This window comes from Diabrotica undecimpunctata, chromosome 1 (assembly GCF_040954645.1).
Source record: "Diabrotica undecimpunctata isolate CICGRU chromosome 1, icDiaUnde3, whole genome shotgun sequence".
NCBI lineage: Eukaryota > Metazoa > Arthropoda > Insecta > Coleoptera > Chrysomelidae > Diabrotica > Diabrotica undecimpunctata.
In genome coordinates, this window is record NC_092803.1 from 174065054 (window position 1) to 174092630 (window position 27577).

Below are 27577 nucleotides of genomic sequence, written 5' to 3' on the forward strand. Positions count from 1 at the left end.
CGATATCTCTATTATGAAAAATTATACAGGACTTTAAAAGTTTTTATTAACATTTAAAGCAAAAAAACACCACTTACATAAACGTTATTGACATTTAATAGAACTAAAGCCTAAAAAAACCTAAACCAAATAATCTTTAACAATTCCCTCTCCCAAAAATACTTACTCCCTAATAAACGAATATTTGTACCTCTACATCTAATTACTTCTTTACAGCGACGAGGCATACGTAAAATCAAGCGGCGTATTTGGTCTTGATCATTTGCATCCCAAACTTCTTCCACCATAACTTCTACTTTCTTCTTGTCAGCTCCTGAGTTGGCGATTAGTAATATCCCACAAATTTTCTATGAGATTTAGATTAAGGCTGCAGGGTGGCCAGTTTATGATTTGTATTCCATCCTCGTCCAAATAATCACGGATCAAACGTGCAACATGTGATCGAGCGTTATAATGCATTAAAAGAAAATTATTTTCCATGTCAGGAGCAAATGGAACTACATGGTTAGACAAACTATCTGTACTATACCTTTCACTTGTTAAGGAACCTATTCGTAAAGCAACAAGGTCTGTTCACGCTGTAAGAGATATTCCTCCCAAAACCATTACACATAATTCATTGAATAAAGTAATAGGTCGTATGTTGCACTGTACGTAGCGTTCTCTTGGCCGTCGAATAACTCTCACACGTCTATCTGAGCTATATAAGCAATGCCTCGATTCATCAGTGAACAACACGTGTTCCCAGTCATCAACATTCCAGTCAAGGTGCTCTATGGCAAATCATAATCGACTTCTACGATGATTTACGTTAAAAGCTGATGCTCTGAATAATATCCTTACATGCAGATCTTGTTCAGTTCTTGTTCACCTTTGTATAGTGTTTCTACTAATTTGAATATTATAAACATCTGCCACTTGTATTTGTTAATGTTTCATTGTGACAAACGTTTTCTTATAGCACAAAGCCTGATAAACTGATCTTGGCGTGGTGTTGTGAGTCTTCCTCTTCCTTGTCCACGTCGGTCGCCTCGTATGATCGTTTGGTTCTCGAAAACGTTGAATGACTCGTGATATTGTAGTATGAGATACTGTTAACCTCAAGCCTATTTCACGATAACTTATGACAATTCAATAAAATAACGTTATGCTTTGAACGTACTTTTCTATTTTGATAATAGAGATATCGAAATGATTTTTTTACGAAAATATCGAGAAATTGAAATATTAATAAGATGTAGCGTTTGTTTCTAATACATTCCGCAGGGTGTTGCAAAATTAGATGAAAAAACATAACTTTATTTTTACAGTCCGTATATAGGTAAAACGTTGACATTTTTTAAAAAACGATAATACAGTAATTAATTAGATATATACCTACACTGTGAAAAAAAATCATCGAAATCCAATTAAGGATTCAGAAGAAATATAGTTTCAAAATCATGGTCCATTTGAGGTGGTGCGTAATTTTGGAGAGTAGTATAGTTATATCTATCTTAATCCCATATATTTAAACTGCATGTCCTGCCTTGTTATTTTCCCGTCGATTTCGATTTTACATCGCAGTGGACATTTCGATGTTGTCATACATTTGGTTTTTCTGCTGAGATTATCATATTGTATTTTTTGCTTGTATTGAAAAAGTGCGAAGATCTTTGGAGATCATCTTCGGTCTGCAATGTGTGCAAACGCAAACTAGCATACGTATTTACAACCATTATATAACAGATCAATACTCTGAATAAAACAAAAATTTCGTAACTTTTTACATTTTACGAAACAATTTTTTTAATACATTTTGTAAAAGTTTAGAAAGAACTAAATATATAATTATTACATTTTTTCAGGTAATCAAGCTGAAATAGACATACAATCCAGAATATGGAATTCCACTTTGGTAGAAGATTACAGCAACTTGGATTGGGTGGTAATAAAATCAACTGCGATCGTCCACTTCGAAGACAAAGCATTCAACATAAGTTCCGAATCTATTTCGGAATTTTCCGCAGAAACCATCGCCTATCCTTCGATTGTTTCGGCCGATACCGAACTCAACTGGCTGGTCATAGGTGGCGCAGTATTCGTTGGGTTGTTGCTACTTATCCTACTTATATTTGTTTTATACAAATGCGGGTTCTTTAAACGAAAGCGAATTAGCGACGACCCCACGTTGTCTGGAAACCTGCAGAAAAAGGGCGAAGGGGATCATTTGCTTAAAGAATTGCATTAGATTTATTAATTTTGATCGATTTCATTCTGGTGCTCATGTATCAAAATAATTTGGTTTTTAAACATAAATCGAAATGATGAGAGTTTAAAACAATAATTTCATATAAATCATTATTAAAAAAAAAACATTTCTGGTCATGGTGCAACGTATATGGAAAGTTTAATTTCCACACGTCTCATATTTTATAGGAGGCGACGTTAATCAGTACAAATATTTATAGGTAATGAGAATGTTTAGCGTTTTATAAATTCAAGTCAACACATAGTTTGAAAATGTTTTATATTAGAAAGATATCTTCATCAGACAAATACAGTACTTACCACATAATTAAACGGAAATCTCTTACCCTGTGCTAGCTCCTGTTTTAAAACAGATGATAATTACTAGAAGCCGAGTCGGAGGAGTACAGCTAATGTGTCACTAATTAAAAACCCAATTCATCAATTTTGGTCATTGCATTAACAAAGTTGTGTACTCGTATGTTAATTGACAGAAAATTAAGTTCTTCTCTACTAAAAGAGATCCTTTGTCTTTGAGTGTGTCACTAAATTGTTGTATAATTGACATAATACTTGCCATTTATTGGTTTTCTTTCTTCGATGTAGTCAACCAAGAAGTTTTTTGCAAATCGTCAAACACAGTTTTCGTGAATTTATCTGCAGACATGCCCATTTTTTACTTCTTCGGTGGCGGAAAATCATTGTTTTCAGTAACACTGAACAAATCAATACTGGTTTTATTGAAGAATATGAAACGGTGCAAAAAGTCCTTTGGATTGTGATGAAATCGATTCAGGTTTTGTTCAGATGTTGTGTCGGTATAAACATCACTTGTTTGTAATTTTTCTTCACATGGTTAATTTGTTCCAATTTCTTTTGATTTTATTCATTTGTTAAATTTCTATTTTGTTTTACTATTTTTGTTTAAAAATAGTATTGGCGCCCAACGTGGGGTGCTTCTTATGTAACAATAAAACGTCATCTCAGTCGTGTCACTATTGAAAGACACTTAAAATGCCAATTATACTAAATAGTATTATATAAAAGATTATACTAAATATTCGTATTTTTTAAATATACAGAAAACCAAAATTTAGTAAGCAAATCTTGCCAAGTTTTACAATAAAATACATATAAAAATGTACTTAAGGCTAATACAGAGATACTGTCACATCTGGAGGAGAGGTGGTTGTAGCTTCACATGGAAATAAATGTAGGCTGTACTAGAAGACGCGTTAATATTGGCTTTAATGGCAGCAACATTGATGTTCGCTGTAGTGGTAGTAGCTATGATTGTAGCTTGCTATATCCATTTGATCAGCAGTTGTTATGGTGAATACCAAATGTTAGGGAGCCCCACTGGTGGTAGGGTGACCACTTCGAGGCGCATCTAAAACCGATCCGGTTTCTGAGAATTTCTTATAAAGTTTATACGCCATTTGCTCACAAACTTACGCATGACTTTTTTTTGATAGCGTTAACTGACTTTTGGTCCACCCGGTACATAAAAGATCTACTTCTACTTCAATTGGTTTGAGGTGATATGTGACAATTACGAGCAAAATTCCTAACACACGAACAAGATTTCTAGCTAGTTGGAACTAGCTAAATTAGTACACGGGGGTATAGAAAGAGTATATGGGGATACACAATGAGTAAATGAGATTAGAACTGAAATAACCGAAAATTGAAATTGAAGAATAAAGATTAAACAAAACATTTAGTTCAAAGAAGAAAAGTTGAGTGCCAACTATTTTTAGAAGAAAATTGGTATAACAAAGGAATAAAATCAAAAGAAATTGGAACAAAATATTCAACACATCTATTCACTACATCTGTTTTCCCACACTGTAATAATGTTTAATAACGATTGTTGTACATCTTTACTAATTGCTTGTATAATAATAATATATTCTAATTGCTTAACCTCTGTCTGTCATGAGACCCCGTGCCGCCTGTCATTTGTCTGCCTGATGCAAGTGATCTATGATCACAGCACTTTCATGATCTACTCAGTCTCATGACACACAAACACACTTATTGGACAGATATCCATTAGAATACCACAGAATAATAAACAATCAGAATGCCTACTCTGCTTGAAAAAATAAGTACGCGCATCTCGTTCGCGCAGACGGAATCAGCCATGTTTTAAACGGAACCAGTGATGTTCAGTGACATTTTATCTGGTGTGAATAGAAAAATTAACCCGGTTTAATTTATTTACGGCAACTATAGACATAATATGCACTATTTTATTCGTACTTTTAGTTGAAGAATGGATTAAATTATTCCAAATGTACTAAATTATTAATCTCTAAAAATTTAAATTACATTTGTGTCGTAGCTTGTCACAGATTTCTCAATTCGAGTCAATGTTTCCGTTTAAAATATGGCGATCGCGTTCTGACAAACTTCAAAGGCGGCATCTGAGAGTGGGCATTCTGATTTTTATTTATTCTGTGATAATACTATGAATATAATGTATGAACATAATTAAAAAATGAAAATTCTTTTATGAAACATTTTTTAAACTAGTCTTAAACCAGTAGTTTTTAAGGAGTTCCTAATCGTCTTTTATAAAATTATTTTGACAGTGTGGTTAGCATTTTGTGATATTGAGTTAATATACTGAGCACTTTTTAACAATTTCATATTAAATTTGACATATTAACATTGCAAATAATGTGTCATATCAAGCATCGATTTATGTCTATTCTTTGATTCGCTTTGAATTTGAAGGTATTGAAATGTGTGGGACTGTTCTCGAAATCGGAGTGTTGGCTTTGATTAAATATTTTTAGGTTAATAGCAAAATGCTTCAAAAACTCGATAAAAATTTTGACAATTAATAATTACAAGAGTATATATTGAAATCTCGTTTTCCTCTTAGTTTGTTTTTGGGTCCCAGTGTGCAGCTTGATTATTAGCCCACTCCCTCTCATTTATATAGTGGTTACGACATTCTTTTTGCTTGGGAAATTGATTCTAAACATCAATCACTTTTTATAAATAGCGTCTAGTTTAGAATCATATTTGATGCATAATGACTGTCTTTGAAAGGAAATTTTTTTTAATTGTAATCTTTTACCACATCAGTATAGCAAGAAAGAAAAGTCTTTCAGTTTTGTTCTATCCTTGTAAGATACCTGCCTAAGAGATCTACCAATCTCTCTCTCAAATTTAGACACCAAATTTGATATTAGTCTTGGTCGTCTATTTTTTACTGGCGTCATGTTTATTTTTGCTTCTTACAACTAAAGCTTGAACCGGTTCAAATATTTTGTGGAGTATAAAATAGTCTCGCCTTAGTTATTCCTTTTCGTGGCTCTTCCTTGTTTTCTGCTGTTAGTGGTATACATTCCATAAACCGGTTCGGAAATCTTTCATTATTTTATCTTTTACAGTAACACAGAAAGTGTGGGGATCAAAAAAGGTGTCCTACAAGGGTGTATAACAGAGGGTATAACAATATACGGTGAGTTAACGAACATTATTAAGACATACCGATGACACGGTGCCCCTGGCCAGTAGCACAGATGAATTACAACAGGCAATGGAAACGTTTAATGCAGTCAGTGACGACTATGACGTGAGCCTTCAAGAAGGTAAAATGGATGCTGATAAGCAAAAAAGCAACACTTGTGACACAATTTCTGTTGCTTGGAAAATGTCATTTGGCACTTCGTATACAAAATATAGTTACAATAACTTGGTAACGATTCCGGGATACTTGCAAATTAAGAGGGTAATGAGATTTGTTAAATTTCTTTTACATGCGATAAATACGATTGGACTTTAACCAGTTTGTTGGGACTTTATTATTTTTAAACACTTAAATTTATATTTTACCTGAATTCATATGCATACTTTTACTAATATACAATTTTTGGTTAAGTCTCAATAAGTTTAGTCGGTTATACATTAGATATTTCAGAATAGTAGAAGTTTCTGCGTGTTTTTAGCATCCACTGCCTTATAATATATTATAATACAAATTAAATATAGTGCTCCGATCAGAACAGTAGTATGTAGTTATTTTACAGTTCCTAGTTCTTGTTAAAATACATTTCCATAGAGTTACTTGATTTTCCCACTGCTTATAATGTTTACTGATATTAAAATATCTACGCGTCTCTTACTAATAAGAACAACAAAATTATTGAAATCAAAACTAAAAACATTGAACGCTTTTCTAATGCCTTCTCCATCAGAATTTTAGTCACAATTATGGAGCCATCCATTTAAAAAGAGTCACTTATACATTTTATCTATAACACCTAGTGGCAAACGAGTGACATGACAAAGTAGCTACGGCGTTACACTGTCTTATTATTAAATATTTTTTACTACATGCATATTTCGTTATGTAAAATTGGAGCACTATATCTTAATCATTCTAATCATTGGACTAATATAATTTTCGTGAAATTTAACAGATACAACGAAAAAGGACTGAGTTAAAAATACCAAATTTATTCAAAAGCATTTCTACTAGAATTAAAACTCGTAAAACGTTTTTCAACGACTTGAAAATGTAAAATTAACGATAGTCAAATGAGGAGTGCAAGAGTAAAACTCGAAACATTTTAATTTTTATATATAAATATATTCAAATTAGAGTAGGGCCTACTAGTTATTATTTACTCATAATTATATATATATATATATAAACAAAAGCCAATTATAATGATGGTATAGCCGGTTATGACGAATTGCCTCGAGTCACCGAACTCCTCACTCCGGTGGACTATTGAAAGCTCGGCATTCATTTAGTGGCGTATGTGTTAGGTGTGAGTTCATATTACCTACTATTCAGATAGACTTGCAACAGCCACTGTTTCGTTGCCAAAATTTATTTAACATACGCCGCTAAAACGGAAGCTTTTAAAATATACGCGACAAAACTTCCTAATAATAATTGTCTTTTGTTATACTCATAATTTATATGCGCACAATATATTCCCAAATATAAACAAAGTCATGGAGATATTAACAAATCAACCACAGTCTCGCTGAGGATTAAAATTAAGGTTTAGTCTATGGATAATTCTCTAAACTGTCCAATAAGAGATAACTATTTTTGACAGATACTTAACTATTTGCTAATATTTGAAAATTTTTGTAGAATTATATAGGTGTTTGAATAGCAGATCCACAAATTGCAGGATGTTATAGTCGTAGATTTTCACACTGTGTACTGATTCTTTGTTTTATTTGGGAATATGAAACGTGAATATTCCTTTGAACTGATGAACTTCATAAGTTATCAGACACGGTTTCTATTGAAACTGTACTTGCATTAGACTATTAACATTTAGTCATGTCGTTTTAAGCCCATCTCCAGTTCGAATATATTATAATACATAAACAACATTTAAGTAATTTTATTACTTATTCGCACATGCAAAACTTGTATTTTAATATTTTTTATACAATTTATTTTATTTGATAAAAATATTTATGGCTTTTAATGGATTTAGGTTAATGCTGTGTTTAGGAACACACCATTGTTGAAACGGTGATTAATATGTGCCTTTCACTGTAACTAGGACGTAATATTTGATACACGTATTTAATTTTAACTTGTATGGTATTTTATTTGGTTTTTATTATACATTTAGCGTAGTTATATGGTGTTTGCGAAAATGGCACAATAAATGACAGTTTATTGTTTTGTAAAACTTAAAAGATTTATAAGAGAAGTATCTCTATAAATACTAAAATTGCGAACATTTTGTTCGAGACAATTTTTTTAGTTTGGTGTATTTTGAAACATTTTGTGGATAAAATAATATTTAATGCACAGGTTGATTCAAAACGCGTACTTAAAAATTTCTCAACTCTCGTAAATGGATCACCCTATATGTTACGTCGTTATTCGAAAGAAATTTAACTATTACCTAAGTTTTGTTTATTACTTCCTTTAGCCAAATCTAATAGTTATTGAGATATTTAATATTTATGAGAGTGGCCTTTCGTGGTAATTTAAAAAGGTGTTCAATTAAGGAATGTAATTATAGAAACGTGGAATAAGCGCCGCAGGCAATGGGGACATCGCTCTTTTTTGTCTAAATTTGATATGATTTATTACTGTTGTTCCTATATAAATAACATATAAAATAAATATGAGATAAGTTTTTTGCCGTATGCAATACATTAAATCAATGCGCCTTTACGAAATTTACAAATGCAAAAGATGCGAAACAAAATTTAAACTTTAAAAATAATGTAAAAATGTGTGGGTGTTTTTGTGTTCAATTATTCAGTTTATTCATTTCATTTATACAAAAATTAATTTTTCGATTTTTGTCTTTTGCAAAAACATCTATAACACGAGCATTAAAGTCTGATATTGTGGAAATCAACTCCTTTTCTAAGCTTAACATAGCAAGTGAATTTTGTCTGTGCTGCTGCATTGTATTTCTCAGTAAATATTTAATCCTTTTCAATGTAGAAAACAACGTTCACTTTCGACACTGGTAATTGGAATTGTACAGATTAAATTTAATAACAACAACAATAAAACATTCGATCAGGTTTCTATCGATAAGAAGTTGTAAGATTGCAAATGCATTTCCCGCATGATGAAAATCTTTTCTACCATAAATAACACACAATTCACTTTGAATTTTTCTTTCTGAAAACAGTTGTAGGTTCTCTATAATATCATCGGTAAAAAAGTCTTTTTCATATTCGTTGAATTTTTCAGAAAAAAAAGTTTTGAAGCCGAAAGATGTTCCATAAAATGAAGCCTATCTATGGCCTGATTAATCAGGATATTATACACTTCTCTTGTTTGTGCAGAATATGATACTGACTGATGGCGCTTCTTCGGTGGTGAAGGTGGACGATCTAAGTTACGAATATTTGAAATGGCTTTGTCAAAACTGTTTAAAAATTTGTTCATTTTAACGACATCCAAAGATATATACACTGAGAAAAGTAATCCTCAAAAATATCGGAGTGCATTTCTTTGTGGTCATCTTCAGTGGATTTTAAAACGAACTCAAATAAACCACTCTCCACAAAACCATGTTCGCTACCAATGTGCGTGATTATTAATCTGTGGCTCTTTCCTGCGGGAGCATTTAAGCCAGTAGAATATCTTTCTAGAAAGGCTTATCGAGATCTTTGTAATATGTTTATCTACCCATACTTTTGAAACGGTTCCTGGTATATTATATAAAGTTCGAAGTTGTATCGTCTTCTCCACACTCCATTGTCATTCACTGCTCCATAAATTCGCCTTAGTACTTTTCTTTCGATCTTTTGCATGCCTCAAAAGACATACGTCTGGCCTTAAGATAATTCGCCAACGCACTATAGGTGCACGGCACTATAAGAAGAAGACTTTTCTTTCGAAAGCATCTGTTGGCCGTGCAAATTCTGCGGTAGTATTATTTTCAGTGTTAACTGGGAGCGCTCCCAGGTATACAAATTCGTTCACTGCTTCGATGACGTTGTTTTCTATAACAAGTGGTCTTAGTATTTGTGGTTGCGTGCTTATTTTCATCTACTTTGTTTTGTTGATGTTTATTATTAAACCCATTTTTGTAGCTGATTCTTTTAATGCTACATACGCCTCTCGTACAGCGTTTTCCGTTCTCCCAACGATATTGATATCATCAGCATAGTCCAGGATTTCCACTGATTTATTATATATTAAACCAGTGGTTACGATTTGTGACATACGTATTACTTTTTCCAGAGCCAGATACGGCATGAACAGTATACAGGAGAGATGGTTACTCCAAAAATGATTTGTATTGAGACAGAGTATTCTAATATATGACTTATAAATCCAAAAATAGTACTACTATTAAAAGAGAATAATGCCTAAGATACAACTTTTACAAAATCCGTGCTTTCTATTTTCTTCTTATTATTAGTAAGAGTTTAAATCGACTTTAAGAAATTTTTAGGCACGCGTTTTAAATCACCTTATATATTAAATACTATTTTATCAACAAATAAATACTATAAAAAAATAGACGATATTAAAAAAATGGTACCAACAAAATGTTTGCTATTATATGTTTTTATAAAGATAGAGGGTGTCAAATCGGACACTTTTATGTTATTGAACATATGTTAAAATTGGTCATATCTCGTTTAACACTCGGTATAAGGTCGTATAACCTGACATTGAGATAATTCTAAAGAGTTGTTCTATCGAAATGAGTAATAATATACAGGGTGTTATATTTAAAATAAGCAAGTTTTAGACAACGTCTAGAATAACGTAAGGGGCCAGTAGGCTCTAATTATTTTAGATTAATTGAGCATATATCTAAAATCCCAGTCATTCTAAATTTCCAGATATTAATTATGTCATATTTATCTAAAACATCTAATTGGAACTCCCAAAGAATCACCCTGTATAATTTTGATACTTAAAATTGTAATAATTTGTACTTAAACAAAATTTAATTCTAATATTTACCGCAGATAAAGTATATGGCACAATATTACTACGCTAAATAAATATGTACTTATTTATTAATCAAAAGGTACGAAGAATTGTTTATTTTTAAAGATGACCGTACTTAAACGAACACTTTAATCTTAAAAAATAGCAAATTTACATAATGGGCAGCAAATCGACGATGCAAATGTATTGAGAAATAAAACTAATATTTTTAAGATTAAATACTTCGTCCCCCTAACGTGATTTTGTCACCAGTTTTTATACAAACATTTATATACACCATTTTATTATAAGACTTTATATAAACAAATTTACTAATCGGTGTTTTCCAAAATTTAGGTTAAATTTTTAGCGGTTTTATGATTCGCTACATATATTCCTTGCATGTTTATTAGTTATAGTGGTTCAACTAACCCTTAGCTGTTCATATTCAATTGTTAACTATTTATTATATAGTATTTAGCCATTTATTCTTTGATATCAGCAGAAATATAATCGGTTATAAATTTGTACTCCAATGTGATATTTTTTATTTTATCATTATCATGTCTATGGAGTATACAAAATTTAAACCCTAAAAAGTATTGATTAACGTATTATGTATTATTGGCAACTTGAAACAATTGTTAAATTTTTTTTTTGATAGGAATTTTAACCAAAGATTTTTAATTACTAATACTAATATTAGTTATTTTTATTTTATATGAATTTTTATGGCACATAAGATCATATATCGTAGACTTTTCTAAATGGTCAGTTTAATGCCATTTCTTTGAAAATGTGCCCAAATGATCGTTGCTTGAAATAAACATTCAACATCAATAAGAGAAAAAAATTAGTATTTTCCAAACTAACTTGAAAGCAGTATTACTGTATGAAGAGGAAACATAAATATCACAAGAAACTGTTTTTAGAATTACAATCTTTTATAAAAATATATTAACGATTTATTTGCAGATTATATTGGTCAAATAAACAAAACAAATAAAGAACTATGGATAATATACTGTTAACCTTTGGGTAGTGGCGCCATAGTTTCTTACAAGTTTAGTTGCCCCGGTGGGTCTAAAAAATAGAAATAGAGGGTTTTTCTTTTTTATTTTGTAGGAATTTAGAATAGGTAAATATATTAAGATGTTTTAGTAAAAAAATATTTTAAACTTTATCAAACTAAACAGAAGAAAGATTTAAATATGTAGTTATTGAACAAAAAATGTCATGTTTATTAATTTTTCTTTATGAAATAAAAATAAACAAACGTAACACAATATACCTATTTAAAAATGTTAAATGAACATAAATGCAACAAATAGCTACAAACAATAAAACGGTATACTTTTATTGTAGTTTCGTACAGTTCTGACATACACCCGTGTGTATGTATATCTTCTCTAAACACATAAATGCATTGCATTTGTAGCAAGTTTTTCTATTCTTTCTTTAGCCGCAGTAGATGCAAAATAAAAAATAGCGACTTTTACACTTGATTCTACAAGGCAAAATTGAAGGTTAGAGAGGCCCTGGACGTAGGCGTATATCCTGGCTGGCTAATCTTAGGAGGTGGACTGGTCTCACGTCAACTGATTTATTTCGAGCTGCTGTGAATAGAATAAGAGGGGGTCAATGTGGTCGCCAACATCTCTAGGAGATAGGCACATTTAGAAGAAGATGCACTTCGAGTTACTTCCATAAGTCTCAGCTTCAGCGTCCTCGGAAGATTGCTAAGAGCTGCTCTCCTTTTCAAATGTGAATGAAACAATGCGTTTGCTAAAGCTCTTAAGAAATGTCGTCTCCGTTGTTTGCTTCATATATCACCTGAGTATTCCTGCAACATTTAATAATGTGTAGAATATCACCATGAGCCATCTTCTGCTCTTCCGGGAGCAGTTGTAAATAGCCCACAACTTATCCACAACGTGTCAACACCCCCTTTTGTATTATTATATGTAGTGACTATTACTACAGGTAATCGTGGTCCTGGTAGAAGAAGAACATCATGGCTGAAAAATCTAAGACAATGGTATGGAAAATCAACTACATCGTTATTTAGAGCTACTGTCAATAAAGTCACGATAGCGAATATGGTAGCCAACATGATATCCAACGATCGATAACGGTCATGGAACTAGAAGAAGACTATTACTGGTTTAGATTTATCACCACCGTTTATATCAATATCATCATGATAGTGCATGCTTAATATTAAAATCATTTTTTTTTTTCATTTTCATCATTTTTGCGTTGCTTTGGGATATAAGAAACGATGGTGATATCCTCTGTAAAGCCAAACATGCTTTGGATTGGACGTTTAGTGGGGTTTGACAACTCGACTGGCAGTTCTGTTTTATTTTTTCTTAGCGTTACAATTGTAGTTATTTTGTAATCCCGAAGCAACTTTTCCACAAGTAGAACTGATGTAATCCAGTTATTCATTGTCAAGTTAACGCGTGAACCAGAAATGTGTTTGCACAATCTTAAAACCACATCACAAGGTTTGTTAGAAAATTTATATGAGCCATCGGGTTGGGATCCCACATAGTCTTCCATTTTTGAAGTGTAAAATACTTTTGAATCGCAAACTGCAAATATCTTGAGTCCGTATTTATTATAGCGACAGTGCATTCTCGCGAATAGTTGTATTGAATGGAGGCTATGTGCTCATTATTTGTATTGTCGACAATGATACCAATTATCGTGTCGTCCAACAAAATAATTCCAAATCCCGACAGCGTCCTTTAAAATTTTAGTACTCTCTTTAGGCCCTGGTAAGCGAATTATTATCTTATCCTGTCTTCTAGTGGTTCTTGGCTTTGGAGGATGCTTCTTGAGCGTTCTTGACTAAAACAATAAAAATTTATCATGAGTTTCTAATACATATTCTAGTTTTTTAACATACCTATATAGAAAAGACGGGCAGACTGACGAACCGCAACTGTTTCATCTGCATCTGATATCTCATGTTCTGATTTACTGTCGTTATTTATAATTTCCTCAATGTCCTGTTCCTCTTCCTCTGATTCATCTTCGCATGCCACTGATTCAATTTTACTAATATCTAGTCCTACTAAAAGTTTCTGCAAGTAAGCTTGCCCGTGGTCGTAATCCCCCATTGCTAAAATCTAACAATCTTTTAGTTAGAATTAGAGAAATGTACAAATATATAAGAGTTTATTTAAGAATATTTTGTAACGATATTAGTGGCGCCGGTCTGAGACATCCGAAAGCTCGTTTACTATACCACACTATTACACTGTAACGGCAATACGACGACTAACCGTCATTCACAACGGTCCATGATGGAACTGAAACGTTCGATTCCTTACAATAATTAATATTAATTTAATACCAACATAAAAAAACAGTCTACTTGGTCTCTCACGCAGTGACGCCACTACCCAAAGGTTAAATGATAAAAAAGCTTGTATGTATATGTTAAAGATGATTTTAGTTTTAATATTTTTAATAAATTTTGAAAAGAGCTTTAAAATGAAATCTAGTATGCCAAACTTTTTTTATTAAAAATTTGAGAGGTGTTGTAAGTTTCCATTATATAATTCAATTAATCTGTAAGTTGTTTAATTTAAAAAAACATCGGCTTTTTTCAACATTTCGTTAAATTGACTCGTTACTTTTATAATCTGTCAATTTTTTAATTTCTAAATTTTTGTTTGCCTTTTAAGCCACTTTGGCAGCTATATTGTGTAGAATTGACAGCTTTAATATATGTTTAAGCAAATAAATAATAAAAGATTTTATTTCTGCTGATGCTTTTTCATGCCCATTCCAGAATATAGGGAAAATCTTGCCGTGGATCACAAATCAAATGGTTTTGCCAAAATTAATATTTGCGGTTCCTCAGTACAATGTAATTGTGTTAATAAAAGGAAATCGATAAATAGAAAAAAATAGTTTCACAAAATATTTTAATATTATAATTTTTATTTGGAGGTGAAATCTGCGGTGTGATCTGCGGTTTGCTTAACTTCGCACAGTAGAGGTGAATGTTAGAATATTTTCATTAGTTGTTTTTAGCTCTTAAGTGTACTTAAAAATTGGGTAAAATTTTCATAACGATGTAATTTAATTTATTATTTTATTTTTGTAACGATGTTTAACAAATTGATTATGTAATGGTAAGTTGACATATCTAAGTGTTTAAACTTTTATAATGTCAGTATGTTAATTTTTAGTAAGTGTGAAATGTAGTGTGTATAAAATCACAAGAGCTATTTTTCTGTCGCTAACTTTCATATGATCGTCAGTGCAGCTACAGCGTTAGAGGGCCTCGACATTCCTAAATTTACTGTTGATAATGTTCTGTGCTTGAATTTTCCAATTGGAAGCATTGATTTTCTCACCATCATTCAGTCTAATCCAGCTGAGCTATGGTCTACCACGTTTTCTGGTACTCACCGGTTGCGCGTTTGTGATTCTTTGTTAGTGTCCGGGCTACATGCCCTGCCCATTGTAGATGAAATTGTTTCATTATAGTAATAATGTCTTTCGACTTATATATGTTCTGTTGCGCAAAGTTGTATCTGCGACTCCATGTTCTGTCTTCAAAACCGCTCCAAAAATTTGGGGTAACTCTTTTTTTTAATTTATAGAGAGGATTCATTCGATTTGGTTAGCGCTTATGCCTCTGATTCAAATATAATTGTCAGTGTCCTGTACAGTCTTCGTACAGCACAGTATGATATGCTTGGAATGTCGGTAAGTATTGGAATCTGCATTACCGACCTACGCGTAACTTAGCATGGTTCAGAACCTTCAGTTAGTCATGACCAAAGTGATGAGAAAGGCGTATAATATATTAAAAGATAGCCTCACAAGCCATTCGAAAGTCAAGATTAATCATCAGATGAGGGCTTAGGACATATCAAATAATATGGGATCAGGGAATATAACTATATAGCATAACAAATTATGGAGCCTTGCGCCAACCGACGTCATGTGCTAGACGGTGATAAATAACGACAGTAGATTCTTTCGCTAATCTCCACTCCTCAACCGTCAATAAGCTTCTTTTGTTGTATCCAAATTATGTTGTTTTTGAGATAAACTTTTACTGGCTAGATATTATATACATGCATCTTTTTATTTCTCCTTATATGTTTTTGTTGGGGTATTAACTATAAAATGAACTTCCTCACAGCTTCGTTTTGGTTGTTAATAGTCATAGCTGCATCAACATGTCCGCTACTAACATCTACGTTCGTTTTTATCGTAAATTATAAATGTGTGTGTTTTTTTTATAATGGGAATATTATTTTATTTTCGTTTATTAGCAAGTAAAATAACGATATTAAATTTATCTGGCTTGAATAACAGATATATACATTTTATTGTTTTGAAATTGACATTCTTAATTTTTTTAAGTTATTTAATTACAATTACTGGGTTAAACACACTACCTAAAATTTGTATGAAAAGAATTATTTAACTAACCTTTCTATCATTTTGTTGGAAAAATTTTAAATTGTTTTATTTAGGAACAAGTTCTTCTTTTTGTAATATATCCTATTATTTTAATTAATTAATTTTTAATCGATTTTTATCCTACATTCATTAATGTAACATAAACATAAATTATGAAATGGAGTATTTTAGTCCATTTTAATTTTTTTCTTTTTTATAAAAAGATGATGAATTGATAACCATATTTATTGAAAATTTTACTCGATTTGACTTTTGTTTCTGATATAATATAAAATGTTGCCATATGTTATTTTTATATACACATATTTAAACAAATAAAAAGATTTTGCAATAGACAAAGTTTGTTTTATTGTAAGTATTAAATCCCATATTTATAACCAAAGAATAGATGGAGTGAGAAGGAGAGGCAGATCCAGAGCACGATTTAAGGATCAGGTGGAGGAAGACTTGAGAATGTTGGGAGTACGAAACTGGAAAGCCAAGGCGAAGAATAGGAGCGAATGGAGACTTACCCTTGAGCAGGCCAAGACCCACCATGGGTTGTGGAGCCAATGATGATGATATTAAATCCCATATACTAAACAGGGTATGGCGCAACAAGTTTTGATTAAAAGTAATGGTGGAGACAGTTATGTTAAAAATCTGAAATTACGAAACTGTAGGTTCTAGATGACGCTGAGTTTAAATATAATGTTGTCCTCAATGTAACACTTCCTGTGTTAAACCGAAAGTAGACTTTAACTTAGTTATTTTAAATAAAACCTAATATTTTTTATTTGATTTTTGAATTCTACATGAAACTTTAGATCAAATTTGTGCATAATGTCGTACCAAAAATAAAGTATTTTAGTCCACATTGAATAAAGATATCTCCATTAATAACGAGGTTAGCGACGTGAAACCATCATCATCATCATTTTGGCTTTACAACCCTGTGTGGGTCCTAGCCTTCTCAAGAATTTCTCTTCAGTCGTTCCTATCCATCGCTTTTCTCCGCCAAGCCCGTATTTCCCATATTTCTCATGTCTTCATCGATGTTATCAAGGAACCTTGTTCTGGTTCTTTCTTCCTCTTCTTCTCTGACCAATGTGTATATCAAGGAGCGTGTTTCTAGCTGGGTCATTTTGTCCCATCCGCATTACATGCCCTATCCACCTCAGACGTCCTATCTTAATATGTTTTACCATATCAGGTTCCTGGTGTATTCAATAAAGTTCGAAGATGTATCGTCTTCTCCACACTCCATTGTCATTCACTGCTCCATAGATTCTCCTTAGTACTTTTCTTTTGAAACATCCTAACATGTTTTCATTATTTTTTGTTAGAGTCCAGATCTCTGAACCATATGTTAGGACTGGGCGTATTATTGTTTTGTTGAGTTTTATTTTTGCATTTCTTGATGTAATTGTGGATTTAAGGAGGAGATTGAGCCCAAAATAGCATCTGTTGGCCGTGCAAATTCTGCGATAGTATTATTTTCAGTGTTAAGGAGCGCTCCCAGGAATACAAATTCGTTAACTGCTTCGATGACGTCGTTTTCTATAACAAGTGGTCGCTTGCTTATTTTCATGTACTTCGTTTTGTTGGTGTTGTCACTGGGGCAGCCCATTAGTTGTTTTAAAAGGTTTAGACAGTTCCCATTGAATTCGTACTCTACATTCAACTTTTTCAAGAGTTCGTTCTGTTAAATTTACCAAATGATTTGGTATTCCTAGCTCTTTCATTGCTTTGAACATCTCTCTTCTATTCACAGAGTCGTAGGCTGCTTTGTAGTCTATAAATATGTGATGAGTATCAATGCCATATTCCAATGTTTTTCCAAAATTTGTTTCAGGGTTGCAATCTGATGAATTGTCGATTTACCACCTCTAAAACCAGCCTGGTATTATCCTACTATCCGTTCTGCATATGGTGACATAGTACTGTGGAAAATATTTTATACGCTGCATTTAGAAACAGACACTAACAAATATCTGGGACACGAGATCAAAATAAGCAGAGACAATCAAACACATGAAATACAGAGGCGAATAGGCCTGACATGGGCAGTATTTGGCAAATTAAGCCATATTCTAAAAAATTCAATTCCCATGTGTCTCAAGCGAAAGGTTTATAACCAATGTGTTTTGCCTGTACAAACTTATGGAGCAGAGACTTTAACACTCACGCAAAAATCTGCGAATAAACTCAGAGTTACACAACGAGCCATGGAAAGTGCAATAACCTCAACCGTGTAACCTTCGAGACCACATAACAAACCAACAAATCAGGCAAAGATCAGGAATTCAAGACGGCATCGAAAGAACCACGACGCTTAAGTGGAACTGGGCAGGGCACTTAGTCAGAACACAAGATGGACGGTGGACAAGACGTATTATGGAATGGAGGCCCAGAAACTATAAAAGAAGCCGAAGACGACCACCGACTAGATGGACCGATGATATAAAACGTATAGCGGGAAACTGGCTACAAGCGGCCCAGTGTAGAGAACACTGGAAAGAACTGAGGGAGGCCTATGTCCAGCAGTGGACGCGATTGGCTGATTGATGATGATGATGATTTAGAAACGTAATTCCTCTGTGGTTAAAGCATTCAAAGATTTCTTTTTTTTGTGTATGGTGCAAAGTATTCTTTTATAACGGTCCATATTTCATTTATAAGCTGCTGTATTTGCTGGATGATTTGTTTCTGGTTAGCTTTTTAACTGCATCTTTAACTTCAAGAATCGTTGGTGGTTCCTCTTCCCTCTCGTCTTTTCCCCGTACCTTATTTCTTTCGTCTTCCAGGTTTTCTTCTTCCTCTATAATAAGTGCCGGGTTAAAGTATTCCACTCACCTATTCAATACATCTTTCCTTGTTGTTAATAGGTCGCTATTCTGACTTCTGTATTGTCTTGTGGTTGCTTTGAATTATTTTCTGTTGATTTTAACTTTCTTATAGAATGCTCTGAATTCTTTCTCTCTGTTGAGGTTGTCTATATATTTAAGTTCCTCATTTAGGTGGTTTCGTTTTTTTCTTTTGTGTATCCTCTTTTCTCTTTATCTGGTAATTATCTACAGTTGTTCTAGTTCGTCGGGTAAGCATCTTTCTGTAGGCTTCATTTTTTTCTTTTGTTGCGTTCTTGCATTCATCGTCAAAACAATGATTTTTACTGGCACACATTTCTGTTCCTATTTCATTTTTCGCTGCTACTTCAATGTCTTCCTTTAATCATTTTTTAAAGTATGTAACGCCGCACAGAGTGGTATTTTACATAAAAAGCTGACCAAAAATGGTAATTTCAAAAATTAGCATTTCGTGCCGATTCTTGTCCATAAACCAAGTTTCTGTTGGTGACATCATGTGAAACCATCCCCACCCTAAATAGCCTTACCAAACAAATTTTACAGCACCTACTCATAACACGTTTTGGCTGCGTTTTTTACTATACTTACTTACTTTTTTGTACGATGTGAATGGGGTAGTTATGGATATGCCAAAGGAAAATATGTAGTCAACATTCAACAATTTTTTTAATATTAAATATCAAATTCATGAATCAGCTTGTACTACTGACAGTATTTTCAGTTTTATTTTATTTTGTGAAAACTTTGAAACCAGTTTATGATAGTAGATACTCTAGTCTTTATTATGAAATAACTTTTATGCAGTATCGATGAGTAGGGCGTAATTAAAAACATTCTTTTATATTGAAAATACAAACGTTTATATACAAAACAATTTATTAATTTCGATTGAAGTTGTAGAAGAGTATTCGATTGACGGTCTCTGTGGAATGTCCATTGTTAGAGCCTAATCTTCAAAATATATAACATGAAATTGGATTTTGAGTTTGGGAAACTCGTATGAGGCATTTGAAATATGCATAAAAAACGCTGAATTTAAACTTTCACATTACAAACGATCTCACGCCACGGGAAATGCCTACACGAAGATGGAATTGGGTGAAATTTGTAGCTGAAGTTGTGTAGTTTCGAAAAACGTACTTGTGCAGTGACAAAGAAGCAGTTTTAAACGTTTTAGATTGTTTGTAAGATGAAAGTTTAAATTCAGTGTTTTTTAGGCGCATTTCAAATGCCTTATATTTGTTGCCAAAACTCGAAATTTCCTGCTCTGGGTTTTGAAGATTAGGCTATACTAATGAAAATTCCATAGTGACCGGTCAGTGGAAGTGATAAATTTTATTGATCTCATTAGAAATGAGATGTTCTCGTAAAAAATGGCAAAAATCGCCCAACATTTTTTTCTATGGCGTACAGATTCTTGGTAAATCGATGTTTTCGGTTTTTTTCCCACACGAGGGGACTTTTAGGGGGAAGCTCGGAGGTAGGAGTGCCAATCTGCAATTTAATATAAATTGTCCGTAAGAACCAGGGCTGAATTCTTCTGATGAAAATTTTACTATAGATGTTGCAAAATTTAGGCATTCTGTAAGAAACTACTTGTTTTAACAGACAATGAAAACTATTTTACGCTTTTAAATTCACAACTAAAAGAGATAATATGGATTTTTACACCTTATCTATTGAAAATGTTTATAATACAATAAAAGTTGTTTGTTTTAAAAGCTGGTCGGATATGAGAAAAAGTTGCGGATACCAAACGTGGTACTTACGTTAGACGCTTACCAAAATAGCTTCATTTTATTAATACCCATTATCATAACGGCGATTTGACCTTAGAGAGTGACTTTATACAAGTTTTTCTATGAAACCTCAACAGTGTTTTAACTTGGCTAGCCTTGTTTTTTTGGAGAAAAAAGGAAAAAAGTGCATAGATGTCCAGATCCCTTCCAGATTCATTGAAAATATCCAAAAATACTACTATAAACCGGAATACTTTTTATTGATAAAAACATTAAAAACCATAGAACCTATACAAACTATGTACAATATAAATATTTAAAATATGTAAAGTCAAACTTAAAATATCAGCAGTCTTCTTCTACAATACAGTTTTCTACCATTTCTTTTAAATTGGGATTTTCCATTGCGGCTGCTATCCTTTCTTTGTCATTTATTTGTTTATTTACTAAAAATAAAGAAACACGTTTACTTATAATAAAAAACGAATATAATGTACATATCTGTAGTAAACAATTGAAGCATTTGACATGGAGGGGGAAAAGAAATGTAACAATATTAATGTATTAATTAAAAATCATGGGGAACAAAAAAAAAGCTTAATAAATAACCTGCTAACAAAACATTTATATACTAAAATCATAGACATATATAATACAAGACAGACTGATTGTTGCAATACCAGCCCGTTTACCCACTGCGACAGAGAAAACTGACGCAAAGCAGTCCCTACATCTCTTCCTCAGTTGCCAGGTTTATCGACCACGTGACCTAAATGACCAATGAGAAGATCACATGGTTGATAAATTCGAGCCATTAGACAGAGATGCAGGTATTCCAGCAGTCAGTCTATCTTGTATTATATGTAGTGATATGTCTATGACTAAAACTATAAGGCAAATAAATCTAAAGGCAAGTATAACCTAACTATAAAATAACACAAAACAAACATGCTCTCTGAAGAAGAAAATATATAGAACTCATTGAACATCATGGAGGTTTATCACAACAGTAAAATATAGATGTCTAAAACTCTACAAAACAATATTACGCCCAGTCCTAACATTTGGTTCAGAGACCTGGACTCTAACGAAAAGTAATGAAAACATGTTAGGATATTTCAAAAGAAAAGTACTAAGGCAAATCTTTATATCGGTAAATGACAATGGAGCGTGGAGAAGACGATATAACTTCGAACTTTATAGAATACACCAGCAACCAGATATTGTAAAACATATTAAGAAAGATGTCTGAAGTGGATAGGCATGTAATGCGAATGGAACAAAATGATCCAGCTAGAAAAACGCTCCTTGTAGACTCATTAGTCAGAGAAGAAGAGGAAGACCCAGAACAAGGTTCCTTGACAACATCGATGAAGACATCAGAAATATGGGAATATACGCTTGGCAGAGGAAGGCGTTGTATAGGGACAAATGGGCAAGAAATTCTTGAGAAGGCTAGGATCCACGCAGGGTTGTAAAGCCAGAATAATGAAAATGTGAGTCAAACAAAGAATCTTTAAAAATAGTAAGTTAGGGAAGACCTAAGGTCATACAAAGCTTACACAACTACAAAGCATAAATAAGCCAGTGGATGAGACAACATACTGACAGATCAAGCTGATTTTGAGATAGATTATTGGATAAATGATAATGAAAAGAGTATTATCAGCTTCAAGTAAGAACATTATGGGTTAAAAATTTAAGACAGTGGTATGCAAAAATAATCAAATCTGTTTTTTGGGAACAGTTAATATAGTGACACTCGCCAATATGATAGTAAATACCAATCCAGCAGTCTATCCAACTAATTGTCTGGCTAAATAGGTCTTGAACCTAAGACCAAAAAAAAATACAGCACTCCAAGACCAAGAAGAAACAATAGATGTGAAAAGCAGTTGCAACTTACTTTCTTGCTCTGTTGTATGTGCACCATGTTTTATATAAATATCCAATTTAATAGGTTCAGGAATACTTCTTTCGACTTTAATCCTAATGCATAATCCAATTAGTGTTGCCAAAGAGCAGTGTGGTATTGTGGGATTAAATTCAATTCTTACAATATTTAGATTTCTAGCTTTGGAGTGTTTAACCTACAATATAAATGAGGCACTTAGTTTTATTAACTTTTATAATAGCACATTAACAACAGCCTTTAAAGCACATACAGTTTAATGGCATGATACGAAGCAGTGTCCTTAATGTGACAAGTGCAATTATACATGAATGGCATACGATATTTTTTATATATACCTGCATTAACAGTTAATTATAATTAACACTGAAAAGAAAAATAGGGTGAAATAAAAGAAAAAACTTATTTACTTAATGTAACAATTAAATGTACAGTTTTCATTGTTTGATTTTATCAGCTTTGATATGGTCTGTATTTTCAAGCATTTGAACATCAATATTTTTGCAGATACAGAGGATGTGTCATTAATATGAATAAATTTCATTCATTTACCAAATTCCCATCAGTAAACATGAGCACGTGTTGATATTCGCCGTCTCATTCGTCAAGAGGCTATTAAATATAATTTATTACCTTAAGCGAGACAGATTCTCATGTTACAGATCCCAACTTGCCATAATTTTAAATTTAAATTGTATCGTGTTGATTTTTAAGTTAATCTATTGTGTTATATTTATGTTATAGTTATTGTTAAGTTATTTACTGGTCGTGTTATTTTTTTGAGTTTAGTTTAATTGTGATATAATTATAAAATTTCAAGAAATTCTTACACCAACAGTTTCAAAAGTAAATATTTTTAAAAATCATATGATACATAGGTCGTACATCAGTACGACCCCGTTTGGCTTACACGTGGTTCTATTGACGATTGGGAATTTGTAAAATGAATACGGTTATAGAAGTTGTTAATTTAGGTGACATCTTCTCTTCATTGACAATACCAAAAAAAAAGTTTGGGTACTTTTAATTTATTGCCTCTCTATTTTAAGCTGAATTATTAAATATCTGAAGATATTTAATAAGATAAGTTTAAAAAATTAGAAAATTTGAGGTTCCTAAAAGTTCCTTTTAGGAACTATTATAACCTTCAAAAATAATTAAAATGAGGGAATCCCAGCCAGGATATATGTTGAAAAACTATCACTTATACTTTAACATCAACGAATATAGATGCTAATATAAGTGCACATCCAGGTAATTTTTTGGTATATGCAGTGAAGAAACAAGATTTTACTTCTGTTCTGTCAACACCAAGGAGCGCTCATGCGATCCACCCTTCACCACCGCACTAACTCTTGTCAAAAACTACTACTTCTTCTAGTCGTGTGCATAGGATGCTTAGCCTTGAATTTTTGCATTTTTGCAAGAAAAAGTTCTATTTTTTACTCATTTTTAATTATTGATTTTTGTAATGAATATTGTTGTGTATGTCTTAAAGATTTTAACCTGATTGTGATAGTTATATACCAAAGCCTCTAGGGCCATTTGGCACCTTTTTAGAATCCATGGAGGAAATATACTAAGCACACTTAACCCACTCAAGCAAATCCTTGTTGCTGGAGATTTCAATGTTGACTTTCTCACTGAAAATACATCTACCCACAAGCTCCAAGATGTTTTTGAGAATTTTAATCTGGTTAAAACTATATATATGTATATATATATATATATATATATATATATATATATATATATATACTCCAACTACAGGCAATAAATGAGGCAGTGACAATGTCTTTTTGGATTCTGGAGTAATGCTCCAATCAACTGAGGTGATCAATGTGGGGTTTTCGGATCACAGGGGGCTTAGGTTTGCAACTCAGAAAAGGGCTATAGGTTACAAAGACCAACCCAACAAAGGGCTATAAGTGAAAAAGGTAAACATTTATTTTATAATTAACTGTCTGGGATAGACAAGGGGGTTTGTTTCTGACAATAACACCTCTATAGATTTTAAGTTTAATAAGTTTATGGGCATTCTTGAATCATGTTTCTCAAAATCAATTCCTCAAAAAGTCTATAAAGAAAGGTCAGACCAAGCTGGGCAAATTACATGGTTCTCAAACAAACTAAGAGTAATTAGAGAACATGTCAATTTTTTAAGTGAGTATTACAGACAATATAAAACTGACAACTTACAAATACTAAATGATTTTAAAAAACTGTATAAAAATGAAATAAAAAAGGCAAATATTAATTCTAATGACAGGGTAATCTTGACTAGAAGAAATCCTCCAATAACCATGTGCAACAGCATAAATAGACAATGAGGAGTATCTGGGGCTCTATATTAGGCTCATAACATCACTGCAGATGAGTTAAATAATCATTTTTCTCAAATTGCCCACAACTTAATAAAAGATATATCTGAATTAAATATGGATTTTTTGAAGAACATCAATGTAAATCCCTCAAAGAGCTTTTCCTTTTCTGTAGTATCATTCAATCAGACCGGGGAAATTATAGACAGTTTAAAAAACCTAAAAAGTTGTGATATATATGGCTTAAATGATAACATTGTTAAGATGATAAAAATATTATCATAAGCCTTAACACACACACACCTACACACTTAATAAATAAATGCTTTAAAGAGGATACATTTCCCTCAGTTCTAAAAAAGGCTATTATAACACCTATATTTAAAAACGGGGAAATTGACATCCCTGAGAATTATAGGCCTATCGCATTGGTCCCAGTCATCTCTAAAATAGTAGAAAAGGCCATGGCTTTGCAAATCACAAATTTTTTTGAAAGTAACAATTATTTCTCAGGATTACAGTTCGGTTTCAGGAAGGAAAAGAGCACAAATCTTGGCATTCTTGACCTAGTGTCCAGCATCTTGAAATTCTTTCATAGGACACAATTCAGCACTGTTGTGTTTTGTGACTTAAGTAAGGAATTTGATTGTATGGACCATAGGATACTCTTGAAAAAACTACACAGCTACAACTTCTGTCCACAGAGTGTCAAGTTGATCCAATCACACCTAGAGAAAAGGGTACAATCTGTGAGGGTGTCTGAGGTGTTGTTAATATTGGTGTTCCTCAGGGCTCTGTCCTTGGAGCCATACTATTTGTAATATATGTTAATGACCTTACAAGCATTGAATCAAATGCTACATACACACTCTTCACTGATGACACCACTGTCTCCTTTGCAGCTGACACACTTGAGGACTCCCTTAGGGGTTCCAGGTCTACACTGTTGGACATCAAAGAGTGGTTCTGTGTTAACAGGCTCCTGCCTAATGAAGCAAAGACCAGCAGGGCTGTTTTTGCTCTTAGGGGTACCCAGGCTGAAAATGTAGATGTGACAAGTATGAAGTTCCTTGACTTGATCTGAGTAAAAACCTATCAAAGAACTTATATGTGCTCAGAAATCTAGCATCAGGTGTTTCACACAAGGTCTTGTTATGCCATTTTCACTCTCTTCTGACATACGCAATCTTGGTCTGGGGCATTCGGCTGGAATGCTAAGAGTCTTTGGTTTGCAATGTAAAGCTATAAGAGTTCTTGCAGGCCTTAGGTTTAGGGACAATTGCAGATTGGCCTATGGGACTCTGGGAATTCTTATTGTGCCTTCCTTGTATATCTATGAGAACCTTATATTTGTTAAGAGGATGGGGACACTTCATGCACCCATGAAGAGGTGCATGATCATAACACTACGATCTTGTTCCAGCCCATTGGAGGCTAAAGATGTGTTAAACTGGATCAGGGCATTGAGCAATTAAATTTTACAACATACTGCCTGATAACTATGGGACAGTTGAAAGTTTTAAAGATAAATTAAAGGTTTTCCTTAAAAATAATAAAGTAATATTTGAATTGGCAGAGAATGTGCACAATATTTTTATTTATTTTCATTGACTTTTTTTATTTGTTGAATTGATTGCAATTTTTTATTGATTTTGAGAATTAATTAAAGTTTTTCTTAGGAATATAAAGTGATCTCAAACTAGTATGTGTTTTTGTCCAATAAGAATTTAAGATTTTTATTATTGTTCTGCTTTTATTTTGACATGTGTTAGGTTACTGAAAAAATTACATCAATAAATGAATTTGAATTTTTTTAATATGTTCATTGGTTCTGGTCGGGTTAAATGCCACACTTTCAGGAAATTTTTTTGTAAATTATGAAAATATACATTGTTGGTTATATAAGTGCTGTGGAAAATAACTAATAAGAAACTAACTTGAATAGATATATAGTGGTTAATAGGAAATATCCAGAATAAAGATAATATTAGTGAATATCAATATCAGATATCAATAAGTTGGAAATTAGGCTAAAAATAAATGAACAGACTTGGTTTATTATAAAAGTATAACTATTTTTAAAGTAGTTTGGAAATCCAACTTTGACATCTAGTTCCTAGAATCATAAATTCAGAATTCATTGTTAAAATTTTCGTTACATATTTGTAACATAACATTTTATTATTCAAAATTCTTTAATGGGAATATCCAAATATATAAAAATTTAATTTGCAAATTGAATTAATTTTATGTAACAATATTTTACCATAACTCCGTCTTCATACACAACCTCTAGTTGTTCCAAAGTACTTGGTTTTTCAGGATCCTTTATTGTTCTTATTAAATCTAAAATGTTTAAATTAAAGTACTAAATCCCTGTGGTCACAGTATTGATATTACGCTTACCATAAATTATATCTTTTAATTCTGAAATATCGCGGCAATTATTATTTGACATTTTAGGTTTCTCGAGTTCCTTATCAGCTGACCTTTTTCGAAAAAAGTTTAGCATTTTTCTAAAAAAATTGATTATTCCAGACTTTGGACCAATATCTCCAAGAAAGATTGGTTATATTTTGATGTTAAAAATGTCACGTGGCTGGTTATCAATATTTATTAGACACCTAACCTAGACACCTAGTAAAACTGATACTTCTGCT

At 32.5% G+C, this 27577-nt stretch overlaps 2 protein-coding genes across 2 annotated transcripts in view; one reads left to right on the forward strand and one right to left on the reverse strand.

Moving 5' to 3' along the window:
• The window catches only part of mew (multiple edematous wings), a 33689-nt gene extending 30548 nt beyond the window's left edge, over positions 1-3141 (forward strand). Inside the window, exon 4 of the mRNA XM_072520594.1 lies at positions 1848-3141. Coding sequence (XP_072376695.1) covers positions 1848-2230 — 383 coding nt within the window. The 3' untranslated portion in view covers positions 2231-3141. The remainder of the gene's footprint in view (positions 1-1847) is intronic.
• A 17784-nt stretch (positions 3142-20925) lies between these two features.
• On the reverse strand, positions 20926-27528 carry galla-1 (cytosolic iron-sulfur assembly component galla-1). Its single transcript, XM_072520596.1, has 4 exons — positions 27324-27528; positions 27184-27263; positions 22591-22774; positions 20926-21130 (listed from the first exon to the last, which is right to left on the reverse strand). Exons 1-4 carry the CDS (start codon positions 27427-27429, stop codon positions 21030-21032), a joined length of 471 nt encoding a protein of 156 aa, XP_072376697.1. The 5' UTR covers positions 27430-27528; the 3' UTR covers positions 20926-21029.
• Positions 27529-27577: the final 49 nt, after the last annotated feature.